This window comes from Gorilla gorilla, chromosome X, assembly GCF_029281585.2.
Source record: "Gorilla gorilla gorilla isolate KB3781 chromosome X, NHGRI_mGorGor1-v2.1_pri, whole genome shotgun sequence".
NCBI classification, from domain to species: domain Eukaryota; kingdom Metazoa; phylum Chordata; class Mammalia; order Primates; family Hominidae; genus Gorilla; species Gorilla gorilla.
The window spans coordinates 57,837,398-57,859,738 of record NC_073247.2 but is presented as its reverse complement, the minus strand read 5'-3'; the positions used below and the strand labels follow the sequence as shown (position 1 = coordinate 57,859,738).

At 42.8% G+C, this 22,341-nt stretch overlaps 1 protein-coding gene across 24 annotated transcripts in view; it reads left to right on the top strand.

Moving 5' to 3' along the window:
* Positions 1–18,954, top strand: part of ZNF41 (zinc finger protein 41) — a 43,749-nt gene extending 24,795 nt beyond the window's left edge. For 7 of the 24 annotated variants that reach the window (XM_055375668.2, XM_019019763.4, XM_055375667.2 and 4 more), the window contains 3 exons: positions 7,733–7,859; positions 8,115–8,210; positions 14,653–18,954. In XM_055375668.2, coding sequence (XP_055231643.1) covers positions 7,733–7,859; positions 8,115–8,210; positions 14,653–16,697 — 2,268 coding nt within the window. In that variant the 3' untranslated portion in view covers positions 16,698–18,954. Of the gene's footprint in view, positions 1–7,692; positions 7,860–8,114; positions 8,211–14,652 lie in introns of all 24 variants that reach the window. The other 17 variants (XM_055375664.2, XM_055375665.2, XM_063703183.1 and 14 more) reach the window with 5 other exon arrangements.
* Positions 18,955–22,341: the final 3,387 nt, after the last annotated feature.

Genomic DNA, 22,341 nt, shown 5'->3' with positions numbered 1-22,341 from the left:
AAAGAATGGAAAGAAAGAAATGTACTCAAGGAACTGTCCAAGGACAGGGAAGAATCAGGAGACTAGAGATTAGTCAGCAGAATCCAACAGCAGTCAGTCTGTGTGAGCCAGGAACAGCTGGAAGGAACAAGAAAGGCCCTTAGGGACCAGGGAACAGTCAGGTAGACTAGCACACAATCAGAATGGTGCCACAGAACAAGGATCAGCTGGAGGGACAACAAAGGGAACACAGGACAGTCAGAACAGGAAACAGGAGGCATGAATAGTTAGAGCGATCCAGGTAGAGTCAAAGAAAGCGATAAAAGAACGGGGGTACTCGGAAGGAACAAGAGACATTTAGAGGGAATAGGAAACAGAGGGACCAAGGAAAAGTCAGAGGGAACAAGGACCAGCAAAGGGAGCAGGGACAGATCTGGGCAGGCAGCAAACAGCTGTACAGGAAGCAGCAAGGGAAGCGGGGAAAGCCAGAGGGAGGGAAGAGCAGTTGCAGGGCCACAGAGAACAGTCCCGGGGAACAGGAAACACTCAGATGGACAGGGAGGAGTAAAAGTAAAAATACAACTTAAAAATTTAAAAATTAGCTGGACATGGTGGGGTGCACCTGTAGTCTCAGCTATTCAGGAGGCTGAGGCCGGAAGGATCCCTTGAGCCCGGGAGTTTGAGGCTGCAGTGAGCCATGATTGCACCACTGCCCTCCAGCAACAGAGCAAGACCCTGTCTCAAAAAAGTAAAAAAAAAAAAAGAAAATATCCTTCATGTTTTTTTCAAAAAGACCAAAGCAGGGTCTCTACGTACTAGCTACCAGCTTGTCTACGTCCCATGAGACAGAAACACCCATGCATACAAGTTACATGGAGCAGGCTTATTACTTACAGGTAGGCAGCCAGGGACAGCAGAAGCCTATGATTCATTGCAAGCTGGTCCCCCAAGCCTTAGAAAAGCTGCTTGGTGCAGCTGGAGTCTCATCTGCGCATGCCCCACTTGCACCATAGCTGAGGGATCCCAGAAAGCAGCCTGCCTTGGGTTTTATACCCTAGGACACCCCAACGCACACCCAATGTGCGGGGCTAAAGCACTGGACATCCTGTTCGCAGGAGAGCCCCCGGCTCTCTCTCCTGTTTGGGCCAGTCCCTCCACAGCTCAGGATGTTCCATTTCCAGCACATTCTACAGTTATTCTTGAGAACTGCAAGCAAGAAAGAGGGGACAACTGGGTTGGTCCAAGGCCACCCAGAAAATTATCCTGCAAAGACCAGGGCACCTCCAGCCCAGGGGGAACCTGCAGAGCAGCTGGGTCCCTCACCCCAGGCTCACTTCCAGCCATGCTCCTACGTGCCCTGGAAGCCCTTCTGCTAGGCCTGGGGCAGAGTGGAAGGGCAAGATCACACCAGGAGGTGACAGAAGTGTGCTGAGGCAGGAATGAGAGCAGCCCTGAAGCAGGAGGCCTGAGCCCCCAGCCAGCTGCAGGGCGGGACAGAGCAGGTGGCTAAGGGATCAGGGACAGAATGGGCAGTTGGCAGCCAGTCCTGACAGCAGAGTATACCCCCAGGGGTGAGGGTGCAGAATGTGCTGGGACTGAGATGACCCTGAATGGAGACATTGCTGTGTGACTAGCTGGAGATCCATGAGGGACTGGGATGGGGGCCGTTACCTAGGATGAGGAAGTCCTTGTAGGAGTCCTTGTGGTGGTAGGGACACACGCCATCCTCCATGGTAGATACTGCCCAGAAAAATGACACCTTTTCATATGTGGTAGGTGAGGCTGGAATCTGGGCATGTCTGTGTTATCAGCTTTCTACCCAAATCTCTCCAGAGCCCTCTTTCACCACCCTACACATTCCTTCCCAGCCATGGTGGAGTCCAAAGCTTCTATTTTGGTGGGGGAAGAGACCAAACAGGGACAACTCTGGGCAGTGTACCTTGTCTGTATTTCTCTTGCATCTGTCAATGCTTGCAATGCCTGGCATGGTGTTTGTGCATGTGAATGTGGCATTGTTAATGTGACCTTCATGACTTCCAGGGAGGGAGAGACAGGTGAGGGTGGTTTTTTTGTCTACCAGCTCCCAGTGCATATAATAAAAGTTTTTACAGCTGGGTGCTGTGGCTCATGCCTGTAATCCCAACTACTTAAGAGGTGAAAGTGTTGCTTGAGCCCAGGAGTTTGAGGCCAGCCTGGGCAACACTGTGAGACACCCTCCTGCACCACCATCTCTACAAAAAATTAAAAATAAAATTTAAAAATTAGCTGGGCATGGTGGTGTGCACCTGTAGTCTCAGCTACTAAGGAGGCTGAGGCGGGAAGGATCCCTTGAGCCCAGGAGTTTGAGGCTGCAGTGAGCCGTGATTGCACCACTGCATTCCAGCCTGGGCAACAGAGCAAGATCCTATCTCAAAAAAGTAAAAAAAGAGGCTAGGCACAGTGGCTCACACCTGTAATCCCAGAACTTTGGGAGGCCGACTGGGCAGATCACTTGAGGCCAGGAATTCTAGATGAGCCTGACCAACATGGTGAAACCCCATCTCTACTAAAAATACAAAATTAGCCAGGCACTGTGGCAGGCGTCTATAATCCCAGCTACTCAGGAGGCTGAGGCACTAGAATTGCTTGAACCCGGGAGGCAGAGGTTGCAGTGAGCCAAGATTGCACCACTGCACTCCAGCCTGGGCGACAGAGTGAGATTCTGTCTCAAAAAAACAAAGGAAAAAAAGAAAATATCCTGGCCAGGTGCGGTGGCTCAAGCCTGTAATCCCAGCACTTTGGGAGGCCGAGCCGGGTGGATCACCTGAGGTCAGGAGTTCAAGACCAGCCTGGCCAACATGGTGAAACCCTGTCTCTACTAAAAATACAAAAATTGGTTAGGCGCGATGGTGGGTGCCTGTAATCCCAGCTACTAGGGAGGCTGAGGCAGGAGGATCACTTAAACCCGGGAGGTAGAGGTTGCAGTGAGCCAAGATCAAGCTACTGCACTCCAGCCTGGGCGACAGAGTTAAGATCCTGTCTCAAAAAAAAAAAAAGAAAAGAAAAGAAAATATCCTTAATTTTTTTTATGAAGACAGTTGATACTGTACATATATTGAATACTGATTTTTTTGAATACTGATTTTTTAAAATCACTGTTTTTAAACCTTTTTATCATGAAATATTATACATATTTTGAATAATGCCACTATAAATATTCTTGAATGCATCTCCTGTTGTATATGTGCACATATTCCACGTGGGCATATATATTTCCATGAGTGGACTCACTGTGTCATATTGCCTGCATGTCTTCAACATTACCAGTTAGGGCCAAAATACTTTCCAGCACAGTTGTAGCAATTCCCACCTCCTCCATCAGCAGTATGAGAGTTCTTGCACCACATTCTCTTCAACACTTGGTATTATCAGTCTTTTTCATTTAAGACTTTCTAGGGGTTGTGCAATGCTATCCTTTGTGGTTTTAATTTGTATTCCCTGGCTACTAAGAAGGTTAAACCTTTTTTTATGTTTATTAAAGCCTTGGATTTCCTCTTTTGTAAAATGAATGCTTCACCCATTTTTCTACTAGGTGGTCTCTTTTTTTCTTATTGGTTTGTACAAATTCTCTACATCTTCTAGCTGAGCCCTTTGTTGATAATGTATGTTGGAGATATCTTCTACTCTGTGACTTTCCCTTTGTTCTCTTTTAATGCTGTGTTTTAAATGAATAGTAGTTCTAAGCTTTGTTGTAGAAAGACTTATCAATTTTCATGGTTCATGTTTGAGAACTATTTTCCTAATTCAAGGTCATGAAGATAGCCATCTGTATTATCTTCTAAAGGCTTTATAGTTTTTGCCTTTCACATTTAAGTCTATAATACATCTGGAATTTATATATACTTTTGAAATGGGATCTCACTCTGTCACCCAGACTGGAGTACAGTGACACAAACATGGTTCACTGCAGCCTCCACCTTCCAGGCTCAAGAGATCTTCCAGCCTAGCCTCCTGAGTATCTGAGACTGCAGGTGCTTGCCACCCCACTTAGCTAATTTTTATATGTGTGCTATATATTTTATTTTTTTGTAGAGACCGAATCTCGCCATATTGCCCAGGCTGGTTTTAAACCTGGACTCAAGCAATCCTCCTGCCTTGGCCTCCCAAAGTGCTGGGATTACAGGCATGAGCCACTGCACCTGGCCTTGGAATTGATTTTTTTTTTTTTTTGAGATGGAGTCTCGCTTTTGTCACCCAGGCTGGAGTGCAATGGCGTGATCTCAGCTTACTGCAACATCCGCCTCCCAGGTTCAAACGATGTTATTGTTTTGGCATGTAATGTGAAATAGAGCTCAGATTTTACTTTATTTTTTCTATACACAACCTTGTCTTCTTTTCTTTCTTTCTTTCTTTTTTTTTTTTTTTAGATAGGGTCTTGCTCCGTCACCCAGGCTGGAGTGCAGTGGCACAGTCATGGCTCACTGCAGCCTCAGCTTCCCAGGTTCAGGTGATTCTCCCACCTCAGCCTCCTGAGTAGCTGGGACTACAGGCACGCGCAACCATGCCTGGCTAATTTTTTGTGTTTTTTGTAGAGATGGGGTTTTGCCATGTTGTCCAGGCTGGTCTCAAACTCCTGAGCTCAAGTGATCCACCTGCCTCAGCCTCCCAAAGTGCTGGGGTTACAGGTGTGAGCCTCCACGCCCAGGCCCTGGCAACATTTGTTGAAAATATTTTTCCTCACTATCTGCCTGGACACCTTTGGCATAAATCAGGTGACTGTATATGTGGGTCTGTTTCTGTACTCTTTTTTTTTTTTGAGACTGAGTCTCACTCTGTTGTCCAAGCTGGAGTGCAGTGGCCCGGTCTTGGCTCACTGCAACCTCCGCCTTCCAGGTTCTAGTGATCCTCCTGCTTCAGCCTCCCAAGTAGCTGAGACTACAGTCACGTGCCACCATGCCCATGTAATTTCTGTATTTCTAGAAGAGACGAGATTTCTCCATGTTGGCCAGGCTGGTCACAAACTCCTGACCTCAAGTGATCCACCTGCCTCAGCCTCCCAAAGTGCTGGGATTACAGGCCTGATCCACTGCACCCGGCCTGTACTCTATATTCTGTTGCAATGGATTATTTGTCTATCCTAGCACCAGGACAACAATGTCTTAAATTTCCATTGCTTTGTAAGTCTTGAGGTCTTGTAAAGCATGTCCTCCCACATTGCTTTAACTATTCAAGAGTGTCTTGGCAGGCCGGGCACAGTGGCTCACGCCTACAATCCCAGTGCTTTAGGAGGCTGAGGCAGGTGGATCACTTGAGGCCAGGAGTTCTAGACCAGCCTAGGCAACATAGGGAGACCCCTGTCTCTACAAAATACAAAAAAACAAAACAAAACAAAACAAAAAAAACAACGAAGCAGCATATGGTGACATATGCCTGTGGTTGAGGCTGCAGTGGGCTGTGGTTGCGCCACTGCACCCTAGCCTGGGTGACAAAGCAAGACCATGTCTCTGAAAACAAGATACAAAATATTTTTTTTAAATGCCTTAGCTATTCCTGGCCATTTGCACTTCCACAGAAATTTTAGAATTGGTTTGTCAGATTTTACAAAAATCCTGTTGTGATTTCAATTGGGATGGCATTGAATGTATTGATTTCTGCTTTTTAAAGATTTTTTCTCTTGGGCTTTACTCTATTGTTATTTTTATAATGTCTTTATTTCGATGCTTAATGCATGGAATTTTGGACTTTATTCTTTTGTAATATGAGCACTGGAGACCCTAATTTCCACTTTAGTTACCATTTCTTAATCCAATAAATTCTTACATGTACTGATTACATTGATATTGAGTGTATCTTCTTAGACGATCGGTTATTTTGAACTGTATTTTTAAACTTTAAAATGATGATTTCAGAAAAGTTTCATCTTATTACTGATTTCTGACTTAAATACACTTGGTTTAGAGATGGTCTGTAAGAGATGGTTTCTGTATCGTCTCTATCTGTGTGCCCTTCCTGGTTCGTCTCATCTGTTTCCCAGCTCTATATGAGAACTCCCAAATCTTACCTCTATAATAGCCCAAAAGCTTATTGTATAACTCCCTGCATGTTTTACCACCTTTATTTCAACATGGACAAAATGTAACATTATGTTTCATTCTCTTCCCCACTCCCTTCCTAATCTACTAGCCCCTCTCAGTATATAACACCACCGTCTGCATGGTTGTACAAAACTGATAACTGAGAATTGCCCTAGAAATCTTTCTTTTTCTCACTCCCGTAATTCAGACTCTTTAAAACACAGCATGAACACCTTCTTTTTGTTTGTTTGTTTGTTTGTTTTTGAGATGGAGTCTCGTTCTGTTGCCCAGGCTGGAGTGCAGTGGCGTGATCTCAGCTCACTGCAACCTCCGCCTCCTGAGTTCAAGCAATTCTCCTGCCTCAGCTTCCCGAGTAGCTGGGATTACAGACGCCCGCCCTGCCCGGCTAATTTTTGTATTTTTGGTAGAGACGGGGTTTTTGCCATGTTGGCCAGGCTGGTCTCGAACTCCTGACCTCAGGCGATCCGCCTGCCTCAGCCTCCCAAAGTGGTGGGATTACAGGCATGAGCCACCATGCCCAGCCAACACCTTCTTTTACTTGCCCATGACAACCACTGCCTTAAGTCCAGATTGTCTTATTCTCTCACATAAACTCTGCAGTGCATCTCCAGACTGATCTGGACTCACCCATTTCAAACATTCCTCGTGATCAATCCTTTTTTTTTTTAGACGGAGTCTCACTCTGTATCACCCAGGCTGAAGTGCAATGATACAATCTCGGCTCACTGCAACCTCCACCTCCTGGGTTCAAGCAATTCTCCTGTCTCAGCCTCTCAAGTAGCTGGGATTACGGGCGTGCGCCACCACGCCCAGCTAACTTTTGTATTTTTAGTAGAGACGGGGCTTTACCATATTGGTCAGGCTGATCTCAAACTCCTGACCTCAGGTGATCCACCTGCCTCGGCCTCCCAAAGGGCTGAGATTACAGGAGTGAGCCACCGTGCCCAGCCTGATGTATGTTGAATACTGTTTGAAATCACACAATTACAATCATGTCTTTTCCTGCATATAAATTGCAGTCCATTCTCTATTAGAAAAAAAGACTTGTTCCTTTTTCTGATGCTAGTATATCTCTACTGGATTTTCCTCATAGTCACCTTCTCAATATACTATACAGACTCCTTTCCTTTATGTGGTACTACTTGCAGTTCCCAGAATCCACCATGTATTTTTCTATTTTCCTTTCTCCACACTGTTGCTCATGCTTCTCCCTTCTAGATAACTCTCGCCCCACTGTCTCTATGAAATCTAACCTTATACCTCCTATACTTTTCTTCCAAATTCCTAAAGCTCCCTTTGTGTCTTCTGTTGGTTATCCAAGTCTTTAAGTTGCTTTATATTTTACTGAACTCTTTATCACCATTGCCTAGCACATCATCTGACACATAATCGGCCAGTATCTTGTTTTTAAATTAGCTGGAGGACTTAAAGAGAGCCCATTTAAAATCCTCATTTTGAAAAGAGAATGAATGAATAAATGAATTAATGTAGTACACAACAAATGTCAAGATACTTTAATAAGTTTTTTTGCTCTCACAAAATAAAATACAAAACTAAGTACTTAGTGAAAACCCTACATGATACATTATGGTAAAAAGCATTAAAAACAACTTGCTATCTACCTTCTTCCATCCCCCAGTGCTGACCATGCTGCCTTGAACAGCATTGTGTCGTTACAGGCTTCAGTGTCATTTGAGGACGTGACTGTGGACTTCAGCAGGGAGGAGTGGCAGCACTTGGACCCTGCCCAGAGACGCCTGTACTGGGATGTGACACTAGAGAACTACAGCCACCTGCTCTCAGTGGGTAAGCACGGCCGCCCTCTGCATCTGCTAATGAGGGTATTTCCATTCTTGGCTGCTGAGTGCTGCCCGACACCTAACCTATGTGATGGTGTCATCCTGGATTTGTCTGGGATTCAGTTCCTTTTCACCTCTGTGATTATTACTCTGTTCCCAGTGAAATGTGTTTACTTTTCTGAAAAACAAAGGGAAAGTGTCACTGAAAGGCCCCTGAAACCCAATCAGCTGGACCCAATCGTGTATCATGTCCTGTTAACAGGGTACCAAGTTCCCAAGTCAGAGGCTGCCTTCAAGTTGGAGCAAGGAGAGGGGCCATGGATGCTGGAGGGGGAAGCCCCACATCAGAGCTGTTCAGGTGAGTGAGCATGACCCAGACAGATGGGGACATGGAAGTCAGTGTCACTTTCCCTAGGAAAGCCCGATGCCTTTGAAACACTCTGAAGATAACCCATCTTGAAAGTTCTAAACTTTTGGAGTCAATTGGAGATAGTTGACAATAGCCCTCAAATACCTAAATGCCATTTCCATGTATGACCCTTGCCACATTATTGTCTTCTTTGATTGGCCTTTTGGCAAGAGAGCTGTCTCTAGTCTCTGTACTCTGTATCACATACCACCCTGTCTTATCTAGGACCTTTTTATTCTTCCTACTCTACCCCTGCCCCCCATCTTAGTCTTTTCTTATACATCCAAGTGTTTTAAAATTTCTGTGGCCCAGGCTGGAGTGCAGTGACATGATCTTGGCTCAATGCAACCTCCACCTCCCAGGTTCAAGCGATCCTCCCACCTCAGCCTCCCAAGTAGTGGGGACTACATGCACATGCCACCATGCCCAGCTAATTTTTGTATTTTTTGTAGAGACGTGATTTCACCATGTTGGCCAGGCTGGACTCGAACTCCTGGGCTCAACTGATCTGCCTGACTCGGCCTCCCAGAGTGCTGGGATTACAGGTCATTGCTGGGATTACGGGTCTTTTTTTTTTTAATTTTAATTTTAATTTTTATTTTTATTTATTTATTTATTTTTTGAGACGGAGTTTCGCTCTTGTTGCCCAGGCTGGAGTGCAATGGCGCGATCTCGTTTCACTGCAACTTCCGCCTCCCAGGTTCAAGCGATTCTCCTGCCTCAGCCTCCCTAGTAGCTGAGATTACAGGCATGTGCCACCACACCCAGCTAATTTTGTATTTTTAGTAGAGATGGGGTTTCTCCATGTTGATCAGGCTGGTCTCGAACTCCCAACCTCAGGTGATCTGCCTGCCTCAGCCTCCCAAAGTGCTGGGATTACAGGCATGAGCCACTGCGCTTGGCCAGGTCTTTTCTTTTATTCCAATTCTCCATATCCATTCTTTATGCCTCCTCCCATGGGCAGCTGATCTAATGTGTTTGAACCTTGAAATTGTGTGATATTCTCTTAAAGCCTGAAGTATTGGTTTATGAGTATGTATTTTTATTATATATAAAACATATTGTACTATGTTTCTCAATTCTGTTCCTTTTTTTTTCGCTCATTCCTATGGTCTCTCCATATTTTAGTGTGTTTGTCTGGCTCTGTTCTTCAAATTGCTACATAGTATTTCACAATGTCCCCAGCACCACATCATACTTAACCACTCACCTAGTCATGGAGGCTGAGCATTGTGTCCAAGTCCCATCTAATACAAACAATTCTGCAATCAACTTCTACATAAATGTTTCCTTACAGGGTATGAGAATTTCTCAGGGATGTGTAGAGAAGAGAGGATTTGCGCCTAATCATGGAGTATCTCATCCAGAATAGGACTGAGTACCACCATATTATTCTCAGATTAGCTGCACTGTACAAGTGTTCTGGCTTCCCCAGTGTTTCTGCTAACAATTAGTAGTGCCAGAGTTTCTCATTTTTTGGTCAATAGTGGGTATAAAGGGGTAGCTCTCTGTTTTTTTTTTAACCTCGTGATGCAACAGTAGGGTATCTCATTTTTAATTTGGACATTTCATGATTTACCTGATACCTCTTTGAGCTTCCCTCCTATGAATTACCTTGTTCATAACATTGCCCTGGTTTCAATTGTGCCTCCTCAATTGTCTGTTTCTTACTGATCTGCATCCCATTTATTATTTGCCCCTTTTTCAGCCTTCTCTTCCTCATTTTCCCTATAAGCAAGGTTTCCCTAGGGACCTTTTCTCCTGTTCAGTCTTTTTCTTTTCTTTTTTTGTTTTTTGAGACAGAGTCTCACTCTGCCACCCAGGCTGGAATGCAGTGGTGCCATTTCGGCTTACTGCAGCCTATGCCTCCTGGGTTCAAGCGATTCTCCTGCCTCAGCCTCCTGAGTAGCTGGGATTACAGATGTGCACCACCATACTCTGCTAATTCTTGTATATTTAGTAGAGATGGGGTTTTGCCATGTTGGCCAGGCTGGTCTCGATCTCCTGACCTCAAGTGATCTGCCTGCCTCAGCCTCCCAAAGTGCTGGGATTATAGGTGTGACCCACCGCGCCCGGCCAGCTCCATATTTTCTGCTGCCTGAATTGTAATTATTCTCTTCCTGATTTGATTTGCTGATTCCATTGTTTTTACTAGTTCATATTAAATGCTAATGACAGATATCTTTACCTAAAACATTCTATTTCTCTTGTCATGAGCATTATGAAACAAACCTACAATTGTTCTCCATTACCTAGTATGTGACAATTAAACTCTTCTTTCAAAGAAATAAACAACATGGCCACATATTTCCAGTTCAACTCATATCTGTATATTTTCTGTAACCTCTGCTCAACTCCATTTTTAATATTTTCTTAATGTTGACCATATCTGATAGTCCTCCCTGAATCTGACTGTTTATTCTGTGCTCTATCTATTCAGATGAGACATTTTCCACCTTGTGATCAGTTCTCACCTGTCTCACAAAATGGCTTTTAATTATTCTAGCCTGTATGGCTCTTTCCTTTTTCTCATCCTCCATCCCACAAGAATTCTGAGAAAATCACAGGATTTTAGCATATAGGGTAACTGAGGCTTTTACCTCTATGTTTTTAGAAAGTCTCCGGAATTAAGAGCCTGTTTCAGGCTGAGTGTGGTAGCTCATGTCTGTAAACCCAGAACTTTGGGAGGCCGAGGCGGGAGGATCACTTGAGGCCAGGAGTTCAAGACCAGCCTGGGCAACACAACAAGATTCCATCTCTATTTCAAAAAAAGAATTTAAGAAAAAAGAGCCTATTTCTTTTTATAGAAAAATCTATTAATTTGACAAATAAGAATTGTATGTATTTATCATGTAAAACATGATGTTTTGAAATATGTATACATGAAGAGCCTATTTCTTGTAGTATAACTCAGGGTCTTACCGAGGGAGAAACCACAGACTAATGTGAACAGAGAATGGTTAACATAAAGATTCTTTGCAGCCAGGCGTGGTGGCTCACACCTATAATCCCAGCACTTTGGGAGGACAAGGCAGGTAGATCACCTGAGATCAAGAGTTCAAGACCATCCTGGCCAACATGGTGAAATCCCGTCTCTACTAAAAATACAAAAATTAGCTGGGTGTGGTGGCCCACGCCTGTAATCCCAGTTACTCAGGTGGCTGAAGCAGGAGAATCGCTTGAACCCAGGAGGCAGAGGTTGCAGTGAGCCATGGGACTGGAATAATGAGGGATTTGCTAGCAAAAAAAGAAACTCTGAAGAATAAAGGAATAGCAGATAGAAAGCACAGCAGGTTCTTCTAGGGTTGTGAGCAAGCATCCAAGGAAGAGGCTCCCTACTTCCCAGGGATGAAATTCAGACCTTGTAGGGAGGGCACAACCATGGCTCGAGGCAGGTAGAATACTTGCTGTGGTGCTGTGCTGGTGGAACTTGCTGGAAACCTGCCCTCTAGGATTCCAGGGAAAGCTGTTGATGCGGAGGTGACTCACTAGAGCTATTCCACTACAAATCGTCTGAGAGTAAACTGGGGGGTGTTGGGTGCTGCTGACTGTACAGCACTGCGGGGGCCTGCAGGAACTAGGTGCTTGGGAAGCCATATGAGCTGCAGGAGCTGGGTGCTGGAGAAGTCACCCACACTGCAGGAGCCAAGCTCTAGAGAAGACCACGAGACCTGGGTACTGGGGACACTACATGTGCGTCAGGAGCCAGATGTTGGCAAAGATGCCCACACTACATGAGCCTGGTGCTAGACAGCCTGCCCCTGCTGGATGAGCCTGCTGAGTGAGCCCCCTAGAACCAGGAAGCAAACCTTCCTCATCCTGCAGCGTCTCTCTAGCATCTTACACTGACAAAGTTTAATATCGTGCCAGCTGGCAGAAGAAAAAAATATTTAAAGAGATCGAGATCCACTGTTTAAATTTTTAATTTTTATGGGTACATAGGTATATATATTTATGGGGTACATGGGATATTTGGGAGTTTTGGAGTTTTTTATTTTTGAGACAGAATCTCGCTCTGTCACCTAGGCTGGAGTACAGTGGTGCAATCTTGGCTCACTGCAACCTCCACCTCCCGGATTCAAGCGATTCTCCTGCCTCAGCCTCCCGAGTGGCTGGGATTACAGGTGCATGCCACCATGCCTGGCTAATTTTTGTATTTTTAGTAGAGACAGGGTTTTGCCATGTTGGCCAGGCTGGTCTCTAACTCCTGACCTCAGGTGATCCGCCTCCCTTGGCCTCCCAAAGTGCTGGGATTACAGGCACATGCCAACATGCCCAGCTAATTTTTGTATCTTTAGTAGAGACGGGATTTTGTCATGTCTCAAACTCCTGGCCTCAAGTGATCCACCCACCTCAGCCTCCCAAAGTGCTAGGATTACAGACATGAGCCACCGCACCCAGCCTGCATGGGATATTTTGATACAGCATACGATGTGTAATAAACACATCAGGGTAACTGGGGCCAGATCCGTTTTTGTTGAGCAGGCAAGGAAGGGTGAATTTGGAACTGAGAGGCAAAACATTGATAACCAGCACACTTATTCTTCAGTTTCCTGAAGTGGAGCATGTAGAAAATATTTAGTAAATGAATTTATTGAATTTGGGGATATAGGCAGAGGAGGAGATTTTTCCTCTTTCAGATGAAATTTTCAAGTGTCTGCTCAGAGGAATTCAAAGGAACATACATTATATTTGGAAAGGGAAGATGACCGCATGAAATGTTAACACTCTCACCCTTTGTGTATTTGTCCTTTCTGTTATAAACTGTGCCAAACTGAGTATCAATATGAATGGTACAGTGTCTGCTTTACAAATTCATAGCAAACATAAGCTCCCTAGAGGTATACCAAAATTAGAGCTAATATTTAGAAAGACAATACATTTGGATATGCACAGAGGAACGAAACAAGAGGCTAAATATAGATGTATGTCTTCCCCTACATGATAATTCTGAGGTGAATGGGTCCAGTTCAACAAGTCAACTCTAATCCTGACGGGTCATTCAGGGACCATGTTCTAAGTCACTCCTCTGGCATCTCCTGGGGCATTGTTGTCACCTGCCTGGTTAATGATGGGTCACTGTGGAGTCCAGTGGGAAGAGGGAAGAGGAAATAGAGGACATTTGCCCACTGTCTTAAGGCTGGCCTGCAAGTAGCATATATCACTTCTGCTCATATTCCACTGGTGAGAACATAGCGAGGCCAGTGGATATAAGGCCCAGCTACATTCTATTCCTGTAAAAGAAGGGGAGAATAGATCTCAGGGGAGGGCCTGCAGATTCTGCCACAGATAGCTTTCCCTTTCCTCTTTTACACGCCTTGTTATAAGCATGTATTCCTGGAACCAATAGAAACTGCAGCTGGGGCCGGCACGGTGGCTCACACCTGTAATCCCAGCACTTTGGGAGCCCGAGGTGGGCAGATCACTTGAGGTCAGGAGTTCAAGACCAGCCTGGCCAACATGGTGAAACCCCGTCTCTACTAAAAATACAAAAATTAGCTGGGCGTGGTGGTGCATGCCTGTAATCCCAGCTACTCGGGAGGCTGAAGCAGGCGAACCACTTGAACCCGGGAGGCGGAGGTTGCAGTGAGCCGAGATCGCACCACCGCACTCCAGCCTGGGTGACAGAGCAAGACTCCATTTCAAAAAAAAGAAAGAAAGAAAGAAAGAAAGAAACTTGCAGCTGGTTATAAAGTTGGAGTGCAAATGTCTATTTACTGTTTGTCTATGTCAGGATGGCATGTTGCAACTAGTTTTCCTATAGATATAAAGGAATTGGTGTTTGAGGCATATAGATTTAATGTTCAAATTAACATTAAATTTGAAGGGCTCCACTCGTAATGGTATAGAGGGAAAAGCAAGAAGAAGCAGAGAGCTTAGTAAAGTGGTGGAGCTGATATGTATTAAGAACATAAATTCTGAAATATTTCTTCCATGCCAAGCTTCCCCTCACAGGCTGCAGTTTCTTCTGGTTACTCTACTCACAATCCAGGCCTCTTACATAGTGGAGCTGGACTCCCAGAATTCAAATCCCATCTCTCCCACTTATTTAGCTATTCGATATTCAGCAAGTTGCATGACTTCTCTGTGCCTCTGTTTTCTTAATTGTAAAACAAATGATAATCGTAGCTACCTCATAGGGTTTAGTGAGGATTAAATGAGCTGTTTCATGTAAAGCACTTGTAACAGTCTCTGTGCATCATAAATGGTATACAGTTGTTTTGCATTTATTAAGTGTTCTATAAGAATATTGTGTTGCTACATTATTACTACTATATTGTCCTATGGGCTCTTCCATTTATCTGTGTTCATCCTGTCTGAACTACATGTCCCCTCTAGCCTCTGCTGATTGTTCTTTGTGTCGTTTTCATTTCTTTCATTTTCTTTTTAGGTGAGGCTATTGGGAAAATGCAGCAACAGGGAATTCCTGGAGGAATTTTCTTCCACTGTGAGAGATTTGATCAACCCATAGGAGAATATTCATTGTGTTCTATTTTAGAAGAACTGTGGCAAGATAATGACCAGCTAGAGCAACGTCAGGAAAACCAGAATAACCTTTTAAGTCATGTGAAAGTATTGATTAAGGAGAGGGGCTATGAACATAAAAACATTGAAAAAATAATTCATGTGACTACCAAGCTTTTTCCTTCAATTAAAAGACTCCATAACTGTGACACAATTTTGAAGCATACTTTAAACTCACATAATCATAACAGAAACAGTGCAACAAAGAACGTTGGCAAGATTTTTGGAAATGGTAACAATTTCCCCCATAGCCCTTCCTCTACTAAGAATGAGAATGCTAAGACAGGAGCAAATTCCTGTGAACATGATCACTATGAAAAACATCTCAGCCACAAACAAGCTCCCACCCACCATCAGAAAATTCATCCTGAGGAGAAGCTTTATGTGTGTACTGAATGTGTAATGGGCTTCACTCAGAAGTCACATCTGTTTGAGCATCAGAGAATTCATGCTGAAGAAAAGTCCCGTGAATGTGACAAAAGCAACAAAGTCTTCCCCCAGAAACCCCAGGTTGATGTACATCCAAGTGTTTATACAGGAGAAAAACCCTATCTGTGTACTCAATGTGGGAAAGTCTTTACCCTCAAATCAAACCTCATTACACATCAAAAAATTCATACCGGGCAGAAACCCTACAAATGCAGTGAATGTGGAAAAGCCTTTTTCCAGAGATCAGACCTCTTTAGACATCTGAGAATTCATACAGGAGAAAAACCTTATGAATGCAGTGAATGTGGAAAAGGCTTCTCCCAGAACTCAGACCTCAGTATACATCAGAAAACTCATACCGGAGAGAAACACTATGAATGCAATGAATGTGGGAAGGCTTTCACAAGAAAATCAGCACTCAGGATGCATCAGAGAATCCACACGGGAGAGAAACCTTATGTATGCGCTGACTGTGGGAAGGCCTTCATCCAGAAATCACATTTCAACACACATCAGAGAATTCATACTGGAGAAAAGCCGTATGAATGCAGTGACTGTGGGAAATCCTTCACTAAGAAGTCACAACTCCATGTGCATCAAAGGATTCACACCGGAGAGAAACCCTATATATGTACAGAATGTGGAAAGGTCTTCACTCACAGGACAAACCTCACCACACATCAGAAAACTCATACTGGGGAAAAACCCTATATGTGTGCTGAATGTGGAAAGGCTTTTACTGACCAGTCAAATCTCATTAAACACCAGAAAACTCACACTGGAGAGAAACCCTATAAGTGCAACGGCTGTGGAAAAGCCTTCATATGGAAGTCACGCCTCAAAATACATCAGAAATCTCATATTGGAGAGAGACACTATGAATGCAAGGACTGCGGGAAAGCCTTCATCCAGAAATCAACACTAAGCGTGCATCAGAGAATCCATACAGGAGAGAAACCGTACGTTTGTCCTGAATGCGGGAAGGCCTTTATCCAGAAATCGCACTTCATTGCGCATCATAGAATCCATACTGGAGAGAAGCCTTATGAATGCAGCGACTGTGGGAAATGCTTCACTAAGAAGTCACAACTCCGTGTGCATCAGAAAATCCACACAGGTGAGAAGCCCAATATATGTGCTGAATGTGGAAAGGCCTTCACTGACCGATCAAATCTCATAACACATCAGAAAATCCACACTAGGGAGAAACCCTATGAATGTGGTGACTGCGGGAAAACCTTCACCTGGAAGTCACGCCTCAATATACATCAGAAGTCTCATACTGGAGAAAGACACTATGAATGTAGTAAATGTGGGAAAGCTTTCATCCAGAAAGCCACACTAAGTATGCATCAGATAATTCATACAGGAAAGAAACCTTATGCTTGTACAGAATGTCAGAAGGCCTTTACTGACAGATCGAATCTCATTAAACACCAGAAAACGCATAGTGGAGAAAAACGCTATAAAGCCAGTGACTGAGAAAGTCTTCACCTGGAAATCACAACTGGGTATGCATCAGGTATCTAATAGTAGGGAGGAGGAAGGCCTGTTGCTGCAATCATTGTACAGGGGGAAATGGGTATGAGAGACTGAGGCTTGAGTGAACTGAAGGCAAACAGAGCCAAGTATCCTTCAGTCCACTGGAAAGACAAGTTCCTGCATCACCACAGTGTATATGCAATTCTATGCATAGGAAGAGCCTTTAGAGAAAGCATTTGAGCGAAAGTCATGTTTGGTGACATGATTCATACAGACCTCTTGAGCTCCTGGAAATAGTAGAATTAAGATCTGAGGAGATGACTCGTCATCTCTTATGCTTCACTTTTTGGATAAAGAACTTTTTAAATTCAGTACTGATCGGTTCAGCATATCCTGGGACATAAAAGTACTCACTACTGGGAAAAACTTTTTCAAATTTCTAGGTTGAGGAGAAGAGTTTTCATTGTCCAGACACTGGCAGGGCACTGACATCAAGGCAGAAAACCTACTTGGGAATGCAGATATCTGTTTTTGTGATCATTGGCACTTAAGACATAGAAAAGATTCCCATGAAAAACTTTTTTCTTTTCTCTTCCCTTGGGAAGTCCTCATGGTATATATATTCTAAGTGCAATGGAATTTTTAAATTTAAAGATATAACTTTATGAATTGAGAAATTAGGCCTAGCTCTAGCCTATGTTACAGAAATATAGTCATTGAATGATACAGACATATAAACGTAGTAGTTGTCTCATTGTTAATTCCCTGCTGGGAGAGCAGGTGAGTCATACCCTATAAGAAGTATGCATGCCTTCTAACCTATGTCCCCAAAGCTGTCATTTGCATAAGCTGCAGGCCATAGATTCCTGATCCCCTCAGTAACTGACCCTACGACAATGGAACTGATCCACGGCACTCTAGATTTTCAGGCTAACCCACCAACACCCCTGCTTTCCTTGGGATTTCCTGAAAAAGAATGGTTGAAAAATTGAGTTTCACTTCCTAATATTTTGTTTTTCTTCCTATTTGGTTAAGGTATATTCATTTCCTACATGCACATTAAGGGTAGTTTTGTGTAGACTGATATGTGATAAAGTCATGTTGCATTGCAATTAGTTATTCTAAGACATAATTACAGTTTATCATAGTTGAATAACTGGAAGACTTCTCAAGAAAGAGCACTGCTCTTTTTTAACACTGATATATAGACACGTTCTCATTTTCCCTTAAACATTTTTTACAATACTCATAAAAAGGAACTTTCTTTCTAGCATGCAATTGTATTTTTATTTTATTTTAAAATCTTTTTATTAAACTATAATGTATACAGAAAATGCATATATCATAAACATACAGCTCAGTGCATTCTCAAAAACTGAACATACTCAGATCAAGAAACAGAACATGACCAGCACCCCAGAAGCCTTCCCCACTTTCCCTTCCAGGCAAGCCCCCAAGGGTATACGCTATCCTGGCTTCTCACAGCATAGATTCATTTTGCCTGTTTTGTATTTTATATAAATTGAGTCAATTATATATCATATAATTGAGCCATATACTCTTTAGCATCTGTCTTCTGTCATTCACATTATCTATGTGAGAGTCATCCATATGTTGCATATAGTTGTAGATAATTCATTTTCATTGTCATGTTGTATCCCATTCTGTGAATATGCTGCAATATAATTTATCCATTCTACTGTTTGTAGACATTTGGGTTGTTTGCAGCTTGGCCTATTAGGAATTGTGTTGCTGTGTATTGGTGAACATATGTATGTATTCCTGTTAGGTATGTACCTAAGTGTATCCATATGTTCAGCTATATGTTATAAAACCAGTTTTCAAGTGGTTGTACCAATGTACACCCCCACCAACCCAGTATGCGAGTTCTAGTGCTCCACATACTTGCCAACATTTGGCATTTTCCATCTTTTTTACTATAGCCATTAGTGGTGGGCATATAGTGATATGTCAGTTTTAGTTTTCGGTTTTATTTTCTTGTCCTCCAAACCATTGTAGTATCTCCCCAGGATAGATGAGTGATGGCTGAGACCTGAGACCTAGGCCTGTTCCTCACATGACTGCACCATTTTACATTCTATCAATGTATGAGGGTTCCGGTTTCTCCACATCCTTACCAACTCTTATTATTATCAGTCTTTTTTATTATAGCTATCCTAGTACATGTGAAGTGATATTGTGATATTAATTTACACTGCCCTAATGATTAATAATATTGATCATCTTTTATTGAGAATCTTTGATGAAGTGTCTGTTTAAATCTTTTGCCCATTATCAGTTGGGTTATTTGGGTTTTTTTATTGTTGAGCACTGATAGTTTTTAAAAATATATTCTGGGCGTAACTTCACTATCAGTCCATTATCCTTGCAAAGGTTTTCTCCCAGTCTCTGGATTGTCTTTTCATTCTCTTAAGAGTGTCTTTTGAAGAACAGAACTGCTTATTTTGATGAAGTCCGTTCTTTCCATTTGTTCATTTCTGGGTTGTGCTTTGGGTGCTGTATCTAAGAAATCCTTGCCTAACCAAAGATTACAATGATTTTTTCCTGTGTTTTCTTCTAAAGGTTTAAGTTTTACATCTAGATCTAGCATGTATTTTGAGTTATATGGTGTGAAATATGGATCCAAGTTCTTTTATGTTTTTGTTTTGTTTTGTTTTGTTTTTGCTTATGGATATTCAAATGTTTCCACACCATTTGTTTAAAAATACTACCCTTTCTCAATATTTTGACTTTTGTCAAAAGTCACTTGTCCAGGCCAGACATGGTGGCTCATGCCCTGTAATCCCAGTGTTTTGCAAGGCTGACATGGGGGGATCACTTGAGGCCAGGAGTTCAAGACCAGCTTGGGCAACATGGCAAGATCCTGTCTCTAAAAAAATTTTTTTTTACATTAGCCAGGTGTAGTGGTGCATGCCTATAGTCCCAGTTACTCAGAAAGCTGGGGTGGGAGGATTGCTTGAGCCCAGGAGCTAGAGGCTGCAGGGAGCTATGATCCACACCACTGCACTCCAGCCTGGGTAACAGTGAGACCCAGTCTCTTAAAAAAGAAAAACCATCACTTGTCCAGAGGTGGAGCTTCTGGAATGGTAGGGTGAGGAGCTCATCAAAACCCCTCCCCCAAAAGCTTTTTTTAAATGGTCAAAAACTACCAAACCTTGATAAGAATAGTGGGGTCTATGGCATTTAGACTTGGAGCTGCTCCCATCCACAGCTCTGCGGGCATGGTAGCCATGAGGAATGGAAGCCTCACTGTAAATGGAGGGAGCTGACCTGACTCTGAGCTCCAGAGAAAAGCTCCATGCCTAGGGGTATTGTCAAAAACAACAGCAATGTTGGTAGCAAGTAATTGGGGAAGGCCAACCTCACAGCTGCCTGAGGCTGCAACATTGTTTGAGTGAGCAGCAGACCAGACAAAAAATTAAAGGGATATGGAAAATAAGACAGCAGTAGTGGGAATTGATAAGTCCATGCATATGCATGAGGATGTGGAAGGCTGTGTACATGACCACAAAATATCAGGTACCTAGATGAATGTGAGACCCTATACAAGCCGAAATGAATGCCAGCACAGACTTACAAGCAGACCGAACTTAATATGCGTACTCAAACTCACACATTTATCCCCTTAGTGGAAGCCATACTGGTTTGAGGTGTATAATCACAACTTCTAAGCAATCATTGGATAAAAATAAGCTATGCAGACCCACAGGTGACCCCAAGGAAGCCAGGCATAAAAACGGAAAGAATTATTTAAAAACTAAACAGCCAGGTGTGGCGGCTCACACCTGTAATCCCAGCACTTTGGGAGGCTGAGGCAGGAGGATCACCTGAGGTCAGGAGTTCAAGACCAGCCTGGCCAACATGGTAAAACCCCATTTCTACTAAAAATATAAAATTAGCCAGGTGTGGTAGCGCATGCCTGTAATTCTAGCTACTTGGGAGGCTGAGGCAGGAGAATCGCTTGAACCTGGGAGGTGGAGGTTGCAGTGAGCTGAAATCGCACCACTGCACTCCAGCCTGGGCAACAAGAGTGAAACTCCGTCTCAAAAAAAAAAAAAACTAAGCAGAGACATCAGTAACTGCACACTGAGGGATGAAAAACTCTACAGAATTAGTCCCCACGAGTCCCTAAACAAACAAACAACAGCAACAATAATAACTGTGGAGGGTGGGGTCATAATCCAGAATTACTAAAATATATATTATCTACAGTGTCAACTTTTTAACAATTATGAGACATGCAAAACAAACAAACTGCACACACAGAGAATTCTGGTCCATACACAGGGGAAAAAAAAATACCAGTCCACTAGAAACCGTCTCTGAGGATGTCCACATGTTGCATTTAACAGTTAAAGACTTGGTGTCTTTATATATTAAATAGCCACGTGTGGTGGTACATGCCTGTGGTCCCAGCTAATCAGGAGGCTGAAGCAAAAGGATCGCTTGAGCCCAGGAATTGGAGACTGCAGTAAGCCATGATAGTGTCACTGCACTCTAGCCTGTGCTACAGAGCAAGACACTGTCTCAAAAATAAAAAATAAAAAAATAAAATATCTAGTTCACCAAAAAAAAAAAGAGAGAGAGAAAGAACAAAAAAGATATGAGAGCTAAGGAAAACAAATCTCAAAATGGCAGATGTAAATCTATCCATATCAATAATTATATTCGAAATAAATGGACTAAATTCCCCAATCAAAAGGCAGAGACTGTCATATTAGGATGAAGACAGGATCCAACCATATGCTACCTGTAAAAGCCACACTTTAGATTCAAAGTTACAAATACGCTGAAAGTAAAATGATGGAAAAATATCTAACATGCAAAGAGTAACATAAATGAGCTGGAGTGGCTATACTGATTTCTGGCAAAATAGAAATTTAGTTGGAAAATGTTACTAAACACAAAAGGGTCATTTTATAATGATACTATGGTCAATTCATCAGAAAAATATTTTTTTAATTTTATATAAATTTATAAAATTGTATATCAATGTATATTTTATTAAAAATATATATTTAATAATATATATTTATAAAACTATATATATATATCTAACAAAGGAGCCTCGAAACACACAGAGCAAAAAACTGACAGAAACAAAGGGAAAAATAGACAATTCAGAAATAGCAGTTGGAGAATTCAATAACCCATTCTCAGGAATTAATAGAACAACTAGAAATAAAATCATCGAGGATATGGAAGACTTGAACAACACTCTAAACCTGATGTGACCTAATTGACACCAATAGAACACTGCACTCAACGACAGCAGAATACACATTATTTTCAAATACATATGGAACACACTCCAGGATAGATCTATGCTAGACCATAAAACATGTTTCAAAACATTTTAAAGGGCTTAAATTCTACAAAATATGTTTTCTGACTATAACAACTAGAAATCCACAAGAGAAGGAAATTGGACAAACCCACAAATATTTAGAAATTAACACATTTTGTTTTGTTTTGTTTTGTTTTTTGTTTTTGAGACAGAGTGTCGCTCCATCGGCCAGGCTGGAGTGCAGTGGCATGATCCCAGCTCACTGCAACCTCCGCCACCTGGGCTCAAGCAATTCTCCTGCCCAGCCTCCTGAGTAACCGGGATTACAGGCGCCTG